The following is a 20,369-nucleotide window of genomic DNA, read 5'->3' as shown; positions in this document are numbered from 1 at the left end:
TAATATATAAGTGGAGAATTATTTCTTTTATAAAATCAGTGTTCCACATGCATTGCACAAGCCTTGTATGCTTTTGCCTTGGAAAAGCAAGTGTGTGGTTCTCTGCACGCTGTCCCAACACACCTAATTATTTTGATGTTCAACCTCAGAGAAGGTTCTTCAAACCCCAAGTTATCGTTTGTACTTATACACAAGATCCTCTTTAAGGATGTGGGGCTCAAAAGGTTTCACAGTCCCCTCATGCAAAAGAGTCATCAAAGTAAGCAGCGGTGTTATGTTCCTCTGATCCAGAACACTCTCCATTGTCTTTCTGTTAGCATTGCTTCTTGATCATTTTTAAAGCCTCCTTGGAATTAATAAGCTTTCTTTCCCAAGGTTCCTATTGATGCTTTTCATATTTATAATTACCTGTAATAACAATAATTTTTAAAAAACTTTTGTATGCTGCTTTAGAGTTACAAAGAATTTCCCTCACAATTTATCTTTTGTGTTTTTTTTTTCTTTTTTGAGACAGAGTCTCACTTTGTTGCCCAGGCTAGAGTGAGTGCCTTGGCATCAGCCTAGCTCACAGCAACCTCCAACTCCTGGGCTCAAGTGATCCTGCTGCTTCAGCCTCCTGAGTAGCTGAGACTGCAGGCATGCGCCACCATGCCCGGCTAATTTTTTCTATATATATTAGTTGGCCAATTAATTTCTTTCTATTTATAGTAGAGACGGGGTCTCGCTCTTGCTCAGGCTGGTTTCGAACTCCTGACCTTGAGCATTCCGCCCACCTGGGCCTCCCAGAGAGCTAGGATTACAGGCGTGAGCCACCGCACCCAGCCCTCACAATGTATCTTTACATTATGATTTCATTCTACAACAGTCTCATGAGGCTGATATTAATCTCTCCATTTTAGAGATAAGGAAACTGAGGCTCAGAGAGGCTAAGTGACATTCCCAAAGTCACAAAGCTACTTACACATAGTGGAGGTAGGATGAAAAATCCAATCTCATGATTCCAATCCTGTGTATTCTCTCTGTTCTATATAGATTTTCGCTTTTCTCTGTTTTTCTTTATTTTTTTTTTTTAGTTCTATGTGGTCTTTGCTAACTATTCAGTTCATGATCAGTGCTTTTTGTTGTTGTCGTTCTCTTTTCCTCACCTTATCTCTCAAATACCTCAAAATCTTACAGATTAACATATCATAGTAGTTGCTCTTCACCTAACTGCAGAAAACCAAGCAGGGCTTAATTTGCCATGGCTGGGCCACTGAGGTACAAGTGTACACAGGTGGCTAAATACAGACAGGTTCAGCATTAGTTGGGCATGGTGGTAGTTTTCAACAAGTTCGTGGAGCTGAACTGGACTACAAAAAAGCCCAGTAGTTTTGCACCACAGAAACCAAGTATGAACCTTCAGGTTTCTAGGACAGCTCCAGTGCACTGATGTCCAGAGATACAGGCAGGAGTCAAAATGACCTTTAGCATTTCATCCTTATTGATATTTTCTTTATCCTTTTTTATCTTATTTGCATGATCTATGTTTACCTTTAACCAATGCACCATTTTGTAATAGTGGTGTTTAACAGATAAGCTCAGATCACATTGTCCCATTCCATTAGCTGTTTGACCTTATAAGCAAGTTGTTCAGATTTTCTCAGCCTCAGTTTCTGCTTCTGTAAAATAGGGACAATAATATCTAAACCATAAGGCTAGCTATGAGGATCAATCATAAAATTTATAATTATCACTAATACACATTAATTGTTTAAAATATACCAGGCACTGTCCTCATTACTTTCTCAGTAACCACATGTTTAGTTTTAGGCACTACCCTTAGCCCCATATTACAGATGAGGAAGCTGAGGCACAGAGATGTTGAGTGACTGGCCCAAGGTCACACAGTTCATAAGTGGTACCGCTGAGATTTGAAACCACATGATTTTCCTTCAATGGCCAAGCTCCTAACTACCATGCTCTAGTGACTCATTTGCAAGTTCAGTAAGGTGAAATAATGTTTTGGAAGTCCCTGGGGTACCACAAGGCATATTAATAAAAGTTTAATAAATGGTGATTATTGTTACCATATTTAACCTCCAAAAATCTTTTCAAAGTTCAACATATTTTGTAAAGGCCAACATCACTCATGTCACCTCCTATTTCAACATTTTTTTTTAAATTGAGAAATTACATTAATAAGAACCACTCAATGGTACATTTAAAATGTCTTCCATTCCCTGATCCCATTTGACACAAAGCTTGAATTTACAGGATACAGAAGAAAAAAGGAAATAGTAACTAACAATTATTAAGGTGCTACTATGTGAGGTCAATACTAGGTCTTTTCATATGTGTTGTCCAATTTAGTTTTCACAAATAACAGAGGAGGGATTGCAATACTCAATTTACAGAAAAGAAAACTGAGAATCATTAGATTCATTAGCATCATTAGTAATTAATGCATAAAAAGGCTAAAGTCCCCAGCTTGGAAATGAACCCTGTCTGACTAACCATGTTTTTATCACCACACCCAGTTTAGGAGCAAAGCTTAGCATTCCATCTTTGCTTCTTCGCTCGGTTTCAGATATTACCCAGACAACGCCACCGGCCGGTGTGAGAGGTGCGACAAGAGCTGCAAGACGTGCAGGGGCCCGCAGCCCACAGACTGCCTGTCTTGTGATACGTTTTTCTTTCTGCTCCGCTCCAAGGGAGAGTGCCATCGCACCTGCCCCCATCACTACTATGCTGAGCAGAGCACGCAGACCTGTGAGAGATGCCACCCGACCTGTGACAAGTGCAAAGGTGAGGGGCCATCTGTCGTTACACACGTGCCAATGGAAACATGAAATGGTTCTCCGCTTTGCCCTTCCTCCCTTCTCACCCCCTTTGGTGGTTCCTGTCACTTCCCAGCCCCATCCCAGCCCTCTGCAGCATGGCCACCTTCCGTTTGCTCTTAGCTTCTGCCTCTACCCTCTGACCTGGGCTGCTCCTGCCACCCCCTGCCGCCCCGTGAGGCCCCCATCCTTTGAGAACCAACACAGGCATTGTCTCCTGGAAGAAGTCTCATGCACCTACTCCATTTCCCTTCTCCACCTGTTGGATCTGCCTAGGGAAATTCATTTATTTTTATTACTTCAACAACTCCTTAAAATTTCTGCCTCAACTCTCCCAAGCTCCATTGCTATTTTCTAGATACCTAGTTGTCTGTCCCAGGGAGCCTTAAAATCAATGGTGAAGGGCCCACCATACAGCCCTGGGCCCAGGACGGCACCTTACAGTTACCCTTGATTCATCTCTTTCCCTCTCCTCCTGCCCAACCCACCTACCTCCAACGAAGCTAAACTTCAAGGCCCGTTGATCTTCTTTCCTAAGTATTTTTCTAACTAGACCGTTCTCCATTCTCACTATCCTCATTTTCCGTTCTCCGAATTTATTATCACATCTTTTGAAGGAGCCAGTAGGTCACCCCAACTATGGTCCCCTACCCTCCCAGATTATCACTTACCCTAATGCCAAAGTGATTGTCTTAAAATGCAAATTCACTCATCTTATTGCAAATCTTGCCATAAAAGTTGATCACAATGAATTCTTCTCAACATTTAAGACAGAAATACTCTTATAATGTTTTAATTGTTAAAATTTACTAGAGAAACATAAATGGCTGGTAGGATGCATTCCCATTCTTTTCAAAATCATCATGGCTATTTTTAGTCCTTCTTTTATACAAATTTTATAATCAATCAAGTTTCATTTTTAAAAATTCCTTTGGATATTGATTAGCATTGCATTGAATTTATTTTGGAGGAGACTCCACCTTTATGATCCTGAATCACCCCATTTATGAATATGGTATATCTCTTCATTCTATGCATTTACTTACTGCCCTTAGCAAACTTTCAGTAAATGTTTTCCATATTCAAAAGGGGATTAAAATCTTTCCTCAGTCAGTCCCTTTAACTTTTATCTTAAAGACTTTCTTTCCATGTATTCTAGAACCTAGAACCACCTAGAACTATCCAGAACCACTTGGCAGCCATCAAATATACCCTGACCTTTGTTTCTTCTTCCTGAAGAATGACACTCTAGGGAACTCTCACCTTAAAGACCCAGCTTGAATGTCACCTCCTCTGTGAAGCTTTTTTTCAGTCTTCCCAAGAGTGTTATTTCTCCTTCTTGATTCTTTAATCCACTATTTTATCACAGAAGTTGTTTTTTTTTTTTTTTGAGACAGAGTCTCGCTTTGTTGCCCACACTAGAGTGAGTGCCGTGGCATCAGCCTAGCTCACAGCAACCTCAATCTCCTGGGCTCAAGCAATCCTACTGCCTCAGCCTCCTGAGTAGCTGGGACTACAGGCATGTGCCACCATGCCCAGCTAATTTTTTCTATATATACATTAGTTGGCCAATTAATTTCTTTCTATTTATAGTAGAGACGGGGTCTTGCTCTTGCTCTTGCTCAGGCTGGTTTCGAACTCTTGACCTGGAGCAATCCGCCTGCCTCGGCCTCCCAGAGTGCTAGGATTACAGGCATGAGCCACTGCGCCCGGCCTATCACAAAGCTTTTTACATTACTTTTTTTTTTTTTTTTTTTTTTGAGACAGAGTCTCACTCTGTTGCCCAGGCTATAGTGAGTGCCATGGCATCAGCCTAGCTCACAGCAACCTCCAACTCCTGGGCTCAAACGATCCTACCACCTCAGCCTCCTGAGTAGCTGGGACTACAGGCATGTGCCAGCATGCCTGGCTAATTTTTCTATATATATTAGTTGGCCAATTAATTTCTTTCTATTTATAGTAGATACGGGGTTTTGCTCTTGCTCAGGCTGGTTTTGAACTCCGGACCTTGAGCAATCTGTCCGCCTTGGCCTCCCAGAGTGCTAGAATTACAGGCATAAACACTAGGATTACAGGCATGAGCCACTGTGCCCAGCTTACATTATATTTTGATTAAAGAAGTCCACCTCTCTCCCCAACTGCGCACCCCTTGAGCAAGGGAAAAGATTGTACTACATTCAATTTGTATCCCGTTCTCAGTCCAGAATGTAACATATAAGTATTCATTAAGTGTTTGTTGCATGAATGAATGAATGTATAGAAAACAAAGAAATCTTAAATGCCTTTTTGCAAATTGGAAAATGTTCAGCTACTAAATCTTCAAATATTGCTTCTCCTCTCTTCCCTCTAATCTCCTTTTTTGGAATTCCTATTCAATGTGATATAGAGTTTCTTGATCTGTCCTCTGTGCCTCTTATCTACTCTTTTATATTTGTACCTCTTTGACTCTCTATTATTTATGTTAGATTAATTTTTCAGCACTCTCCCATTTCCCTAATTTTTCCTCTGATTGTGTTTAAAGTTCAGCCCATCTGTTCCTTTTAAGTGACTACATTTTTTTATTTTTAGGATTTCTAATTGTTTCTTTTATAATCCATCTATTTTTATTTCATATTTTCATGTTTGTGTTTCATAATTTAGTATTTTTATGGATATTGTCATTTATTTGTGAGCATCCTAATTTAAAGACTTGGTCAAATTTTCTATGCAATTAATATTATCTGAAGTAAATTTATGTCCTAATTGTTGATTGTTTTGCCATCTTTCTTAGCATTTGTTTTATTTATATAGTTTGGAATATTGGTCTGAAGCTCATTGTGAATGGGAGATTTTGTTTCTGGTTCTTTACTCCCTCTCTCTTCCTTTATCCTTACTTCTCACAGTCTAGAAGTTTTTCAATTAACTCTACACCTGCAACCTGCAACTCAGTCCAGAAACAAAATGGTCCAGTGTCCCAAGAGGTGGTATCTATGGCAACACAGATCCATCAGCAATTCAGTCAGCAGCTCAGGGGTCCCTGGTCAGGAGGTGATGCCTGTGAAGGTAGCGTCCCAGCCTGACTCCTGTTTCAAGGTGTAAGCCAGGATTTGGGCCCTGGTCTCATATGAAACACTCTTAGTTCCCATTATGGTAGAAAAGGTGAACTCACAGCCACCATTGCGTACTTCTAGTCCTAGAACAGAGCAGGTGGGTGGCTAGAACCTGACTCCCATTTTGCATGTTTATCCCTTTTCTGGTCCAAAGAGATTTCCTCTTATTTTTGAGCCCACTTATCTCTTTTTTTCCTCTCTCTGCTTATATTTATTCTACCATTTCAGCATGTTTGGAGTGAGTGGGGTTATGTCAGAACCTGAATTTATGTATGATTTTTTTTTAATGTTTATATATGCTACTAATGGAAAATCAGTTTCTTAGAAGAAGATGATGACCAGGTGAGGTGGCTCCCACCTATAATCCTAGCACTCTGGGAGGCTGAGGCAGGTGGATTACTTGAGGCCAGGAGTTCTCGAGACCAGCCTGGGAAACATAGCAAGACCCTGACTCTACAAAAAATAGAAAAATTAGCCTGGCATGGTGGCGCACCTGTAATCCCACCTACCCAGGTGGCTCAGGCAGGAGGAACACCCAGGAGTTTGAGGCTGCAGTGAGCTATGATGACACCACTGCACTCCAGCCCAGGCAACAGAGCAAGACCCTGTCTCAAAAAGAAGAAGAAGAGGATTATGCCCTAAATTATAGCCCAGCCTCATTCTGCTAATCCAAACACCTAGAGGAAGGTATATTTAAGACTTTTTTGGGCCGGGCACGGTGGCCCACGCCTGTAATCCTAGCACTCTGGGAGGCCGAGGCAGGAGGATTGCTCGAGGATTGCTCAGGAGTTCGAAACCAGCCTGAGCAAGAGCGAGACCCCGTCTCTACTATAAATAGAAAGAAATTAATTGGCCAACTAATATATATAGAAAAAATTAGCCAGGCATGGTGGTGCTTGCCTGTAGTCCCAGCTACTAGGGAGGCTGAGGCAGGAAGATTGCTTGAGCCCAGGAGTTTGAGGTTGCTGTGAGCTAGGCTGATGCCACAGCACTCACTCTAGCCTGGGCAACAAAGCGAGACTCCGTCTCAAAAAAAAAAAGACTTTTTTGGAGGGGGATACACTTAAGACTTGTGGATGAAACAAGCAAAGGCCTACTTGTTAGAGCCCGCTCTTAATCTTGTTTCCTTTTTCTTCCAAAATAATTCATATTGAGGTAGTAGGTTGACTACATAAAAATGCCAAGTACTAGGGAAAATAAGATGAGAAATCGGGTCCCTCCCCACCCTTGCTGTCTAGCCACTCTCAGGGTTGCAGGTGACCCCCATTATCACCTAGGTCTCGGTGCCTCTGAGTCAACTTTCTCTTTCCCAGCTGGTTTTCCTGAGCTCCTGTTCCACACATCCAACTGCTGACTGAACGTCTCTAATTGGGCGCTCAACAGACACCTCAAACACCTGGCCCCATCCCCAAACCACACTTTCCAGTGTCCCTATCTTTTTTTTCTTATAAGGAAGGACTTTATTTATTTATTTTTTTTTTTAAAAAAGGCCTTTTGAGAACTACAAATTAAAAGCAGATCACTATATAGAAATGTAATGAATACATTTTGCCTGTGCATCAAAACTTTATCAAAGTTATTCATTTAACAAATTCACCCTGTTCACAGTGTTATCAGTTATAATTCTCTTTTAAAGGTTAATATATCTTTATTTTAAATTATATCACATGTTATTCCCTGAAGATGAACTTTTAAACACCAAACTCTTGGCTCATAAGGATGGCACCTTCAAAAGAGACAATTTCCTCTCAGTTTCTGGCAGCATTATTCCAGGCTAGTTTCTCTCACTAATTAAAAAACCTTCAAAATGTTAAATTTTAACACAAAGTCTTTCCATCAAAAAATGTGACTAATTTTTTTTCTCTGTCTACATACATAGATGGGTAGTAGCAAGAAAAGGAAGATGAAAATTGAAAGGCAGCCATTAAAATGAATGGATCAATTGTATAGAAGAAATATTTGGCCCATGGCAATTAAAAAATGGCAACTAGGGTATATATTAATAGCCAGATGCTTGAGTATTTTAAGAGAATGAAGCCAGTCTAGTATGACCAAGTAGGAATATGTAATTATCATTGCACTTCATTCTTTACAAATTCTCTAAGCCAATAGGAAATCTAAGTTATAGCTAGATTCCAAATTAGAACATGCTGACTGACTCTTAACACTTTCAATAATTTTTACTGGCTTTATACATCTGTCATTTCCTTTACTTCAATTTCTTTCTTTCTTTTTTTTTTGAGGCAGAGTCTCACTCCGTTGCCTGGGCTAGAGTGCCGTGGTGTCAGCCTAGCTCACAGCAACCTCAAACTCCTGGGCTCAAGTGATCCTCTTGCCTCAGCCCCCAGGGTAGCTGGGACTATGGCAATACGCCACCATGCCTGGCTAATTTTTTCTATTTTTAGTTACCCAGCTAATTTCTTTCTAATTTTAGTAGAGACAGGGTCTCACTCTTGCTCAAACTCCTGAGCTCAAGCAATCCTCCCGCCTCAGCCTCCCAGAGCACTAGGATTGCAGGCATGAGCCACCCCGCCCGACATACTCCAATTTCTTTATGAGTTCTTTTCCTATCAATCTAAGTGTATTCTGAACATAAAATATTTTAAATGGTACGACTTTTCTAAGGCAGATTTGAAAATGGTTGTATTAAAAAAAGACACAAATTGAATACAGAAGTTTCTCCATGGGAAAAAGCTCAATGTTCTTCCCACCACCTCTGCCACATTTGATTTCTCCAACTTTTTAAGTTTGTTCCCCATGGCTTCCCTAAGAATGAAAACCATAGCAAACAAATGAGCTTAAGGACATCTGGGGTTAAAAATGCAAATAAATAAATAAATTGAAATGTTAACATGCAATGGTCTTAATACTCAAGATTCATGTTAATGCATTCAATTATTGTATATGAGATTTTCATTGATGAGTAGGGCTCTGGGCATAGCAAATTATCACACAAAGCATTGCCTTTTGAGACTTTGGAAACTTTTACAGTTTAATTTGCAAACGGACTTTTCATAACAAATTACTTTTAATAAAATCATATCTTGAAAACCGTTTATAAAAAACCCAGGGAATAAAGTGAACAGTTGTTCATTGTGGAAGGCCTTAAATTACATAATCACACTAGAAAATACAGGAGGTAGAAGATAACTAAAAAGACTAATGCAACATCAGATTCAAATCTGTAGCTCCTGTAGCTACTTAAAACATGGTTTTAGAAACTAAACCCAACATTTCCAGTAACCATAGCAATAGTTAAAATAAAATTTGCCATGAAAGCCCTTATATCATGCTTGATATAGGAAGGTAGGAAGATGTAAGACCCAGGACACATGAGACATGACATCTTGTCTGCAGCTCCTGTTTGCTTTGCTGAGAGTATAGTTTCAAAATTCAGTCACCTTCTTTACCTTCAGACTCAAATACTTCTTCAACATTTATGAGCCACTCTACAAACTTCTTCATTTGCTCAAGGAAGACATTTGACATTTTTTCCCTTTGTAACATGTGCATCATTGTTCCACTTGAGAATGGGCTCTTCACTCAGGACTTCAGCTTTATTGAAAGACACCACTATTTTCTGGAAGGCTTTCATGAAATGAATGTTTGTCATGGCAATATTCCTGCACCTTCAATAACAGAGTCAGCTCAGACTGACCTTGGGTGGTAAAGACAGCAAGTAGAGTGCTGCATTGCTTCAAGTGCTTGATGGCTTGCTCTCCTAAAAGCTCCTCTCTTTGTTCCATCCCACGGTGCTCATTACACTTGACCAGACTATCCCAGTGACAACCGGTTCTGGGATGTTTTTTTTCAACTCCTCCTTGACATGTAAAATTATATGCTTAAATGGACCACCAGGAGACACCTGTTCTTGAAGTTTCTTCTGGAGCCCCCTCCAAGCTCCTATGGTTTGCTGATTCCGAACATGCTCTGAAAGCTCTTTCAAGCCTGCTGCAGTAAAATACTTTGCAAAGTGTTCAACGCTTTGCTTATTGTCAGGCAAGAGTTCTATCAGTCTGTTATCCATGCTGACTTTCCGAAGTCTTGCAGCTACTGCATTGATATCTTTTTTGTTTATCCATGATTTAAAGAGCTTTACAGCAAAAGCTACTGAGACCCCTTCTTTAACCAGATTCTCATTATAAAGGCTATTGAGAATGGATGCATTAAGTATTCCAGTAGCCAGAAGAACACCAGTTAACATAGCTAGCTTGCTCCTCTCCAACTCTGAAAAACCCTTTAAGAACAGCACATTTATAATCTAGAGCAGTGATTTCAAATGATACTGTGGCAGTGGCCACCTTCCTCACATGGAATCTCAGACTGAACCCCACTATGTAAACCACCCAGGCAGAGCTGCCCAGGAGGGAGCAGAGGAGCAATCTTAGAGCCCCACCCGATGCACTCGCTTTGCCTCTCCCTGCCATTTCCAGCAGCCCTACAAGCAACTCCATGAAAACTCTACCCCACGGTGGTTCCCAGCCTTCATCCATCCACACCGCACTCCACCCTGTGAAACAGCCTTCCAAACAAACTGCATTAAGTAATCAGTAATATGTGTCCTCTTTTTCTCATTCTATAGATACATATGGTTGCCGCTCAAAACTTCTAATCAGAATTAGATAACAATTGAGAAAACATTGAATTGAGGGTGGGGTGGGTATAGCAAAAGTTGATACTGTCATTGGCCATATGGTGGAAAATACTGGCTTTTGATAAGGTTTTTTTCTTAAGTTAAAGGTATCTCTGATACCACCAATGCTGGGTGTGTGGGACCTTTATTCCAACTAAGGTTGCCAGATAAAATACTGTATTTTGATTTGCTAAATCAGACCCCCTAATTCCAATCCACTCATCTTGTGCAGTGGGCTAGCGGTGGGGCACTTGGTTGAAATTAAGACCAGGCAATCATCATTAGATAAGTTAATGACCCCTAACATCAGCCAATCAAAACAAGACAACATCAGATTTTTGTGGAGGATGGGCATGGTGATTCACACCCATAATCCTAGGACTCTGGGAGGCTGAGGCAGGAGGATTGCTTGAGCTCAGGAGTTTGAGACCAGCCTGAGCAAGAGACCCTGTCTCTACTAACAATAGAAAAGTTAGCCGGGCATGGTGGCATGCACCTGTAGTCCCAGCTACTTGGGATACTGAAGCAGGAGGATCCTTTGAGTCCTGGAGTTTGAGGTTGCCGTGAGCTAGGCTGATGTTGCTGTATTCTACCTGAGGCAGCAGAGACTCTGTTTCAAAGAGGAAAAAAAAAAAGATATTCGTGGGGAATTGGAGAAATGATTTGATGTTGTAAGAACAGTTTGAAAAACTACATATTTCTTTAACTAGATTTGAGATTCCCTGGGTGAATTAAGAATGATGGTTTTGAACATTCCCAGTCTTGAAATTTCATCCACACAGTATCCCTGAGATTGTATTCAAGGGATGACTGGGAGTATTTGGTGAATCATGAAGATGTCCTGAGTTTTTATGCCTCCTTCTGTATATATATATTTTTTTTTTTTATACCCACTGGGAACAAGAATCCTCCTGTATTCCACTTAAGCCTGGCAACTTGCCCAGGTGCAGTTTCCTGTCTTTGCTGCTCATTTCCACTTCCCCTGCTGTCCTTTCTTCACCATACTACACATGTCCTTTGCTGGTTAGTGAATCTCGGTGCTGTCTTCTGGCTTTGCAACACATAGATTGCAAAATTTGGGGACAGGTTTTCTCTTGAGATATAAACTGGGTAGAAAAAAAGGGTGAATAAGCTAATGTCCTTAAAACATTAGCTATCATAGTAAGCAATGAGGATGCATGGAAGACCAGGAAAAGTTTAGCAACCTCAATGAGAATTTACCAACTAAATTACATTTTATTCATTTTTGACTGCCCAATAATTTTAGGATGTTAAAAATAGAAACAGTTAAAAGCACTGAGGGTGGAGCAGGCTGGGGTGTGTTCAACTTTCAAACAAGAGAAAGCATTCTGGAAATTAATAAACTGCCTTTTGCAGAAGATTCTGGGTACCCTAACTGTGTAGGTTTTGCAATAAATCAAGGTAGGAGATATACATGGTGTCATTAATTTGTCGCCCAAAGCTGACAGGTAGTGGCTTTAGATATTGCCCAGGATCCGGGCCTCAGGCAAATTGTTGCTGGTCTTCTAAAAAATGTAACCAACCTTAAGGTATGAATTTTGTGATGTAACTTTGTTACTACTTTTTACTTTTTTCTACCCTTAATTTATTTTATTTAATTATAAAATGGCAAATTATAATTGTATATATTTATGGGGTACAAAGTGATGTTATATGTATATAATGTAGAATGATTGAATCAAGCTAATTAACATGTCCATCACCTCAAATATTTACATTTGAAATTTACTGTCTTAGCTATTTTGAAATGTACAACACATTAACTGTAGTTACTGTGCAATGCAATTGATCTCAGAAAACTTATTCCTCCTATCCAACTGAAACTTCGTACCCTTTGACCAACAACTCCCCATTCTCCCAGCCCCAGGTAACCGCCATTCTACTCTCTACTTCTATGAGTTCAATTGTTTTAGATTGCACGTATAAGTGAGATCATGTGTCTACACTTAATTTCTCTTCATTAAAAAATAAAAACTTCTTCAGTTTGCATAGTGACTTTCAGGTAAAAAAAAAAAAAAGAAAAACTTCTTGTATTTTAAACATTGTAGGAAGACATCTAAGCTGTATTTTAGAAAAATGTAGGCTGGGAAGAGGAAAAAAGGGAGTAGGAGAATATTTATTCTTCCATCAGAGACCACAATTATGTTCCAGAACATGTAGGAAATTCTGTATGAAGCTAGAGCTAAGAAAAAAATTAAGTGGGTTTGAATTTATATCACTACAGGCAGCCCCAACCTAAGAAGCAGTTGTGTAATAAAAGTTTATTCTCTAAGGTGTTGTTCAGAGCTCAGAATTTATTTTTCCACCGAAACAACATTATAAATGATTGAGCTCACAGATCAGCCATGAGAAGTCAATTTAACTACATTGTGAATGTAAAGGATAGGGCCTATGCTTTTGTTTCAAGTTCAACTAACCACCCTTTCCAGTATGGTTCTGATCAGAAGACCTAGGTCAAGTTCCAACTCACAATACCAGGCACATTTTTATGCCCATTTCTCTTATGCTCCTGCTTTAAAATTCCCAGCAAGAAATGCCAGAACCTTCCTAACAGAATAAACTAGATTCAGAACCAAGATCTACAGGGGAAAAAAAAAAAAAGAAATAAAAGAAAAAAGTAATAATGTAAATTTAAAAAGAAAAAGAAAAAAAGGAACAGAACGAACTAGAGTTCAGGTCTCCTGTCTCCAAACTCTTTCCAGAATCTGTCTGTTGATACCTACATGGAAAGAAATGTCTGGGTCATTCTTTGGGTGTCTAGAGTAGGAGAAAGGAATATTGCCTCCACAGGAAACAGAGACTGTAGACGCCTCTATTTGGTGGTTCATGTGTTAAGGTAGATAGAGCGGTAGAAAGAGCACTAGATTATGTGAGTCAGCAAATCTGAATTTGAATTTTGATTCAACCATTACCTATGTAACGTTGGATGAGTGACATCGCATATCTGGGTCTTAGTTTTCATTTATTTAAAAAATAATAAATAGGATATCAAGTTTCTGAGAAGACAACTCATAGATTTCAAGAGAATTTCAAAGGAACCTGTCAACACCACCATCCCAAAATTAAGAACTACTGAACAAAATGATCTGCCAAGTCCTTTGAGCCCTGGCATTTTAACTTCCAACTCTAGTGCTATTTCTCAATTAGAGATTGTGGATTTATGATTTATTCACCAACTAAGTATTAGAACCCTCCAAATCAGCTGGTATTAGCCTTCACACTAGTTAAACAATAATCAGGACCAGGGGCGATGGCTCACACCTGTAACCCTAGCACTCTGGGAGGCCGAGGTGGGAGGATAGCTTGAGTTCAGGAGTTCAAGACCAGCCTGAGCAAGAGCGAGACCCTGTTTCTACTAAACATAGAAAAAAATTAGCCGGGTGTGGTGGCAAGCACCTGTGGTCCCAGCTACTTGGGAGGCTGAGACAAGAGAATAGCTTTAGCCCCTGAGTTTGAGGTTGCTATGAGCTAGGCTGACACCACAGTACTCTAGCCCGGGCAACAGAGCAGGACTCTGTCTCAAATAAAATAAAATAAAAACCACAATAAACAGAATGATAAACAAAGGTTTTATAAACTTTGTAAATGATTTCTCGTTCTCTGAAAATCTTCTCTCTTGCCGTAATAAAAGATCTGTCATCTCCAAATTCTCAATTTCCAGACTGAGAGTCTACATAGATTGGACTAATTGGATAATTTCTAGGTCTTCATTTTGTCTCATAGACTTATTTCTTTCCATATCCTCAATCAATTCACCCTTCTGCTTCAATTTGCTTGACATATTCTTTGCTCCTAAGTGTTCCGGAATCTAGACAGAGGTTGAAATCGAAGGTCAGTCTCATAACTTAGAATCATTTTTTTCTCTTTCAGGAAAAGGCCCACTGAGTTGCTTGTCCTGTGTGTGGAGTTATCACCTCATGGGAGGAATCTGTGACTCGGACTGTGTCCCAGGGGAATACAGAGTGGGAGAGGTACTAAGAGCTGGGAGGAGCAGGCCTATCACCCTCTCTAGAAAGAAACATGAGCTCAGTTCCTGCCTGTTGTTCTGGGCAGTCAGAAAGTCCTGAAATTCTTACACTCACTATAGTTTAGGCTTAATATTTTAAAATCTTCTCCCTTTGCATCATGGAATAATGGCACTATACACTATAGTCTTAACTTTAATCAAAGGGACTGAGCAGATCTAAAATAAATAACGGGGAAGTTAGGTACTGAGGGACCCATAATGAGGAGGCCCTACATTTGTTGTTCACGACTATAGAAGTTTCAGTCTACATAGGAATATTATGTCAGAAATCGACTGTCTTCTCTTATCCCTCTGCATCTAAACGAAACGTGAGTAATGTAGAAACCACACAGCTGATGGTGATCTTTCATTTCGTCTATCCCTTCACAGTGTGTGAAGAAGGATTCAGGCCAGGCATGGTGGCTCACAACTATAATCCCAGCACTTTGGGAGGCCAAGGTGGGAGGGTTGCTGGAGGCTTGAAATTCGAGACCAGCCTGGGCAACATAGTGAGACACCCCATCTCTACAAAAAATTTAAAAATTAGCCAGGCCTAGGTGTGTGCATCTGTAGTCCCAGCTACTTGGGAGGCTGAGGCAAGAGGATCACGTAAGCCCAGGAGTTAAAAGTTGCAGTGAGCTATGATCAGTTCACTGCACTCCAGCCTGGGTGACAGAGTGAGACCCTGTCTCAAAAAAGAAAAAAGAAAGAAAGAAAGATTCATTAGCTTGCGTAGAAGTCATGGATTTTCTGAGTCTGCTAATTTCTTGATTGTATTTTCAAACTTTAAAAAATAAATCTCTTGGCCGGGGGCGGTGGCTCACGCCTGTAATTCTAGCTCTCTGGGAGGCTGAGGCAGGCGGATTGCTCAAGGTCAGGAGTTCGAAACCAGCCTGAGCAAGAGCGAGACCCGGTCTCTGCTATAAATAGAAAGAAATTAATTGGCCAACTAATATATATAGAAAAAATCAGCTGGGCATGGTGGCACATGGCTGTAGTCCCAGCTACTCGGGAGGCTGAGGCAGGAGGATTGCTTGAGCCCAGGAGTTTGAGGTTGCTGTGAGCTAGGCTGACGCCACGGCGCTCACTCTAGCCTGGGCAACAAAGCGAGACTCTGTCTCAAAAATAAATAAATAAATAAAATAAAATAAAATAAATCTCTCCATGATGAAATTAACATAAACCAGCATAGTCTCATATAAGCTCTCTTTAAATCCTGACAACAGTCCTCATTATAGTTTGAAGAAACTGAGGCTCCAAGAGGTTAAATAATTTGCTAAAGATCATATGATTATTTCCTTATGTCTCAATGGGAAAAAACAGATCACATGAATAGTAACAAAGCTGGGACTGAACCTGGGGGAGTGGGTGAGATAACAACAGAGATGCAGGATTGGATGAGACAGTAACAGCTGAGAAAGCACCTTAACAGCACCTGAAACACACCAAGGTGCTCAGCAATGGAGATTTCCATTCCCTGTCGTTTTCTATTATGCCATTCTTCCAAAGTGACAGAAATAAAACAGGAAAGTCTCTTCCCTAACCCACGTTTCCAGCACCAGTCAAGGAGCAACTTGTCAGGAGGAAGCCACTTTCTTCTCCTCCCTTGACTCTTGCCCCAATGAGATTTAACTGGTTTAGATACAAAGTCACAACTTGCTCTGGGGCTGGGCTGCAGGAATCTAGTACTAACCACAGAGGCCAAGCAGGTAACTCGCATGACTGAGAGAAGATCGCTGGGTCAAAGAAAACCATACCTCAAGTTTGAAGAAAAGGGGAAACTGATCACCTACATGTTGATGACGTAACATCAAGTGCTGGGGACCATATCACATAGGAGAGCAAAAAAGAGGGGGGGGGGCTGCTGCCACTCTGCTCTATGACGTTGCCATGTGGGAGTGATGAATCCAGTGTTGACAGGTCTTCTGGTTTTGAAAGAGAAATTAGGAACTGATTTAAATGGGAAATATCCCACTTTTGAAGTGTGGGAAATGAATGCAAAATGTATTAACACATTGACTACCACACTAGAAAAAAGAAATTTTTCCCTGGGGCCATGGTGTTTTATTAAAACAAAATGATTATTTCTAATTTGTCATTTTTTATTGTTTTCTGTGCATGAGTTATATGCAACACAATCCACTTTTTTCTTTTTTTTTGAGACAGAGTCTCACTCTGTTGCCCTGAGTAGAGTGCCATGGCGTTTTTGGTTTTTTCTTGAGACAGAGTCTCACTCTGTTGCCCAGGCTAGAGTGCTGTGGCATCAACCTAGCTCACAGCAACCTCAAACTCCTGGGCTCAAGCAATCCTTCTGCCTCAGCCTCCCGAGTAGCTGGGACTACAGGCATGTGCCACCATGCCTGGCTAATTTTTCTATTTTTGATAGAGACAGGGTCTCACTCTTACTCAAGCTGGTCTCGAACTCCTGAGCTCAAGCAATCCTCCCCCTCGGCCTCCCAGAGTGCTAGGAGCCACCGTGCCCAGCCCCACGTTTTTAGAATTAAATTGGCAGTATTAATTGTAAAAGTGGGAACACCAACAAGTAAGATTTTCATGAACCAACTGCAGGGTTTTGCTTCACGAGGCCCCAGCTCAAAACTAGCATGAATTAAATACAACTCACATGGCAGTCAATACGTTAAACTGTCAATGAAAATCAACGTAGTATGGGCCAGACAAAACTAGTCCTTGACCTGAACTGTACTTGAGCACATGAGCTGTCAGTTTGTAACCCAAAATATTCTAGAAGCCTGTTCTCCCGCTGTGGGTACCAGCAGATCTCAGAGGTCAGGGTTGTTTCCATCCAATCACAGACAGCTAGTTCTGTCTTTCACCACATGCCTCCCTCCTTACTGACACAAGATGGAATGCCCATCTGGGAACTTCAGTGCCTTGTTAAACCCTCTACACTCAAAACCAACTTCCTGATTGTTCTAAACAGGGAGAGAAATTTAACTGCGAAAAATGCCACGAGAGCTGCATGAACTGCAAGGGACCTGGCGCCGAGAACTGCACCGTCTGCCCCGCCAACCTGCTGCTGCTCATGGATGAGAGCCGCTGCCTCCGCTGTTGCAACACCTCGGATCCCGCCCACGCCCAGGAGTGCTGCGACTGCCAGGACACCACGGGTGAGGGGAGAGCAGGGGCAGCCTGCAAAGGAAGGGCGTGTCCTCAGGAAGCTGATGGGAGCAGAGGGAGAGGAGGAAAGTTCAGGAATATCAATACAGCTACCTTTCACTGAGTGCCTGCTGTGTGTCTTCTGTGCTTGAGCCTTCATGGCCACTGTCTCACTTCACAAGTGGATATTATCAATCCCATTTTACAGATGAGGAGACTGAGGCTCCACGGGTTTGATTAGCATGCTCACGTTCACACCAATATCAAAAGGCTCATTTAGGAATTCGATCCTCTGTTGCCTCCAACATCAGAGCTCAAGCAGAGCTAGATTTTTATCTTTATAAATTTACTTTGTTCTTTTTTTCCCCCATCCTTTCTTCCTGTAAATAAAAGGAAAAGAATCAACCATCAAGGAAGCTGATGCCAATATTATCTTGATTCTGTTGAGAGTCATTCTATGGAAGTCAGCTCAAATCTAGGCCTCCCAGTAGAGACTTACAGCATTTTAGAAACAAGCTTCTATTGAAGGACAAAAAGAAATAAACCTTTTACCAAGTCCCAGTCCCACAATTGACTTCCATATCCAACCCCTTCCATGTAGATACTTGGTTCTCATCAGCCAGAAACTTGAATAGATCCTGAATGGAGTGATTCCTTCTGAAAACAAAACATATATCCTAAAAATGTACTCTCTAGGTCAGAAACAGATCATTTTCTTGGGGTCCCGCCATACCATTGCCTGACAAAAAGAGAAGTCATATTTATGGGAATCTGTCCATTTGTAAGTAAAGAAAATCCCAGACGCATAACTGCTACCAGCCATTTCTCTTTCATTTTTGATCAGCCTTTCCAATTAGGTTCTAAGCACCGTCTTTCCACATACTAATTATTTCCTTCTTTCATTTTCTCACCACATTAGCAGCTGGTTTTTCCAGCTCTTCATACACAACCACCCTCAGGGTCTGATTGTCTTAATATCCATGCTGTGTCAGCTAAGGATAATAACTGCACCAATTGCCTTTAAACGAAACCAGAAGTGTGTTCGTGTGGGATGCAAAGTTTCTGAAAGCCTGTATCAACTAAGAACTAGCTAGCTTTCCTGGTCCCTTTGTGACTCCTGAGGAGCCAACTGGGGTGACTCTGCAAAAATCTAAACACTTTTGATTACCTGATCTTCCTTTCCTGAGATCTGTGCAAGGAAACCAGGTCTCAAAGGCTGGACCCTGACTCTGCAGACCTAATATGGAGAATAGTAAGTAAGGAGTAATTGCATATGGCACCCTAGTAACTGAAACATCCAAAAGGTCTTTTATTGATTCTATAGCTCCAGAAGAGTATTTATCTCAAAGTACCACTCACAGATTGCTTATCAATTTCTCCAGTGCTCTAGTATCTCCTCCAGGGAAAAATTCTGTGCTGATATTGCTAATGATGAATGCAATAATGATAGTGCTATTACTTTAGAAGAGACAATTCAGTCCGATGGGTAAAATCCCGTGAGAATGAAAGTGATGATAAAATAGAAAAATTGTCTAGCATTAGCAAACTCGAGAAAGAAATAGTGGCGATGAACATCAGATCTAGTCGATCATTATTTAATAAGCAAAAATCATTACACCTGGCTGCAGTATTATATTTATTAACCTAGTATACAGAATGTACCTAGAATCTCTCATATAAGTATCCTTTGAACAAGGCAGATCCAAGTGGTTCAAAAAATATTTATAGAAAACCTACTGTGCATTTCAACTCGTGCATCCAACATGGCCTGATAGGTTTTTTTCTCTAGTTCTTTCATACTCTCTTTCACACTCACATGTAGTGAGTTAGAGAAAAGAAAAAAATATATATATATTAAAAATATATATATATTACCCAATATATATATTACCATACTACCTGGAAAAAAATGAGAGAAAGGTAAGAAAAATGAGCAAAAAGTGAGAAAAATGAGCTTATTGCTAAAGTTATGGTTGAATCCTTCCTTCTCTGACATCGTTTTGATTATTCCATGTTTCCAATCAAGGCATCAAAACAGAGTTTGATGGACGACAGGAGCCAGAGCTCCTGACTTTAGAAACCTTGATTAGGATATGAAATCTTCCGTCACTCAAGTTGTTTTTTTGTTTTTGTTTCTTTTTGAGACAGAGTCTCACTCTCTTGCCCTGGTTAGAGTGCCATGGCGTCAGCCTAGCTCACAGCAACCTCCAATTCCTGGGCTCAGGGGATCCTCCTGCCTCAGCCTCTCAGGTAGCTGGGACTACAAGCACACACCACCGTGCCCAGCTAATTTTTTTCTATTTTTTTTTTAGTTGTTTGGCTAATTTCTATTTTATGGTAGAGAAGGGGTCTCGCTCTTGCTCAGGACGATCTCGAACTCCTGAGCTCAAGCAATCCTCTGGCCTCCGCCTCCCAGAGTGCTAGGATTACAGGTGTGAGCCACTGCGCCTGGCCTGCTCAAGTTGTTAGTCAGGATTTAAAGATAGTTATTGTTTTTCTGCTAGGCTGAGGCTACAAAACTTCAAGAAGCCGAAAAACAGTTGTCAGAACATTTTATCCTAGTGTCTCGAATCTGCAGCATGGAGCTAGAATTCCTAGATTTGAATTCTGATTGTTCCACAAACAAGGTCTTGTCTCTGACAGTGTGACAATTCACTTCCTCTCCATGGGCTTTAGTTTCCTCAACT

The 20,369-nt window shown here is 40.8% G+C and overlaps 1 protein-coding gene and 1 pseudogene across 1 annotated transcript in view; one reads left to right on the top strand and one right to left on the bottom strand.

Annotated features, from left to right (window-relative positions):
• Window positions 1-20,369, top strand: part of PCSK5 (proprotein convertase subtilisin/kexin type 5) — a 427,474-nt gene that overhangs the window by 402,206 nt on the left and 4,899 nt on the right. Inside the window, exons 35-37 of the mRNA XM_012759779.2 lie at window positions 2,567-2,784; window positions 14,430-14,530; window positions 17,507-17,693. Of these exons, the coding sequence (XP_012615233.2) occupies window positions 2,567-2,784; window positions 14,430-14,530; window positions 17,507-17,693 (506 nt within the window). The remainder of the gene's footprint in view (window positions 1-2,566; window positions 2,785-14,429; window positions 14,531-17,506; window positions 17,694-20,369) is intronic.
• On the bottom strand, window positions 9,299-11,509 carry LOC105868685 (eIF5-mimic protein 2-like; annotated as a pseudogene).

This window comes from Microcebus murinus, chromosome 12 (genome assembly GCF_040939455.1).
Source record: "Microcebus murinus isolate Inina chromosome 12, M.murinus_Inina_mat1.0, whole genome shotgun sequence".
In the NCBI taxonomy this organism is placed as follows: Eukaryota; Metazoa; Chordata; class Mammalia; order Primates; family Cheirogaleidae; genus Microcebus; species Microcebus murinus.
The sequence above is the reverse complement of the archived record's forward strand: the minus strand, read 5'-3'. Positions and strand labels throughout refer to the sequence as shown.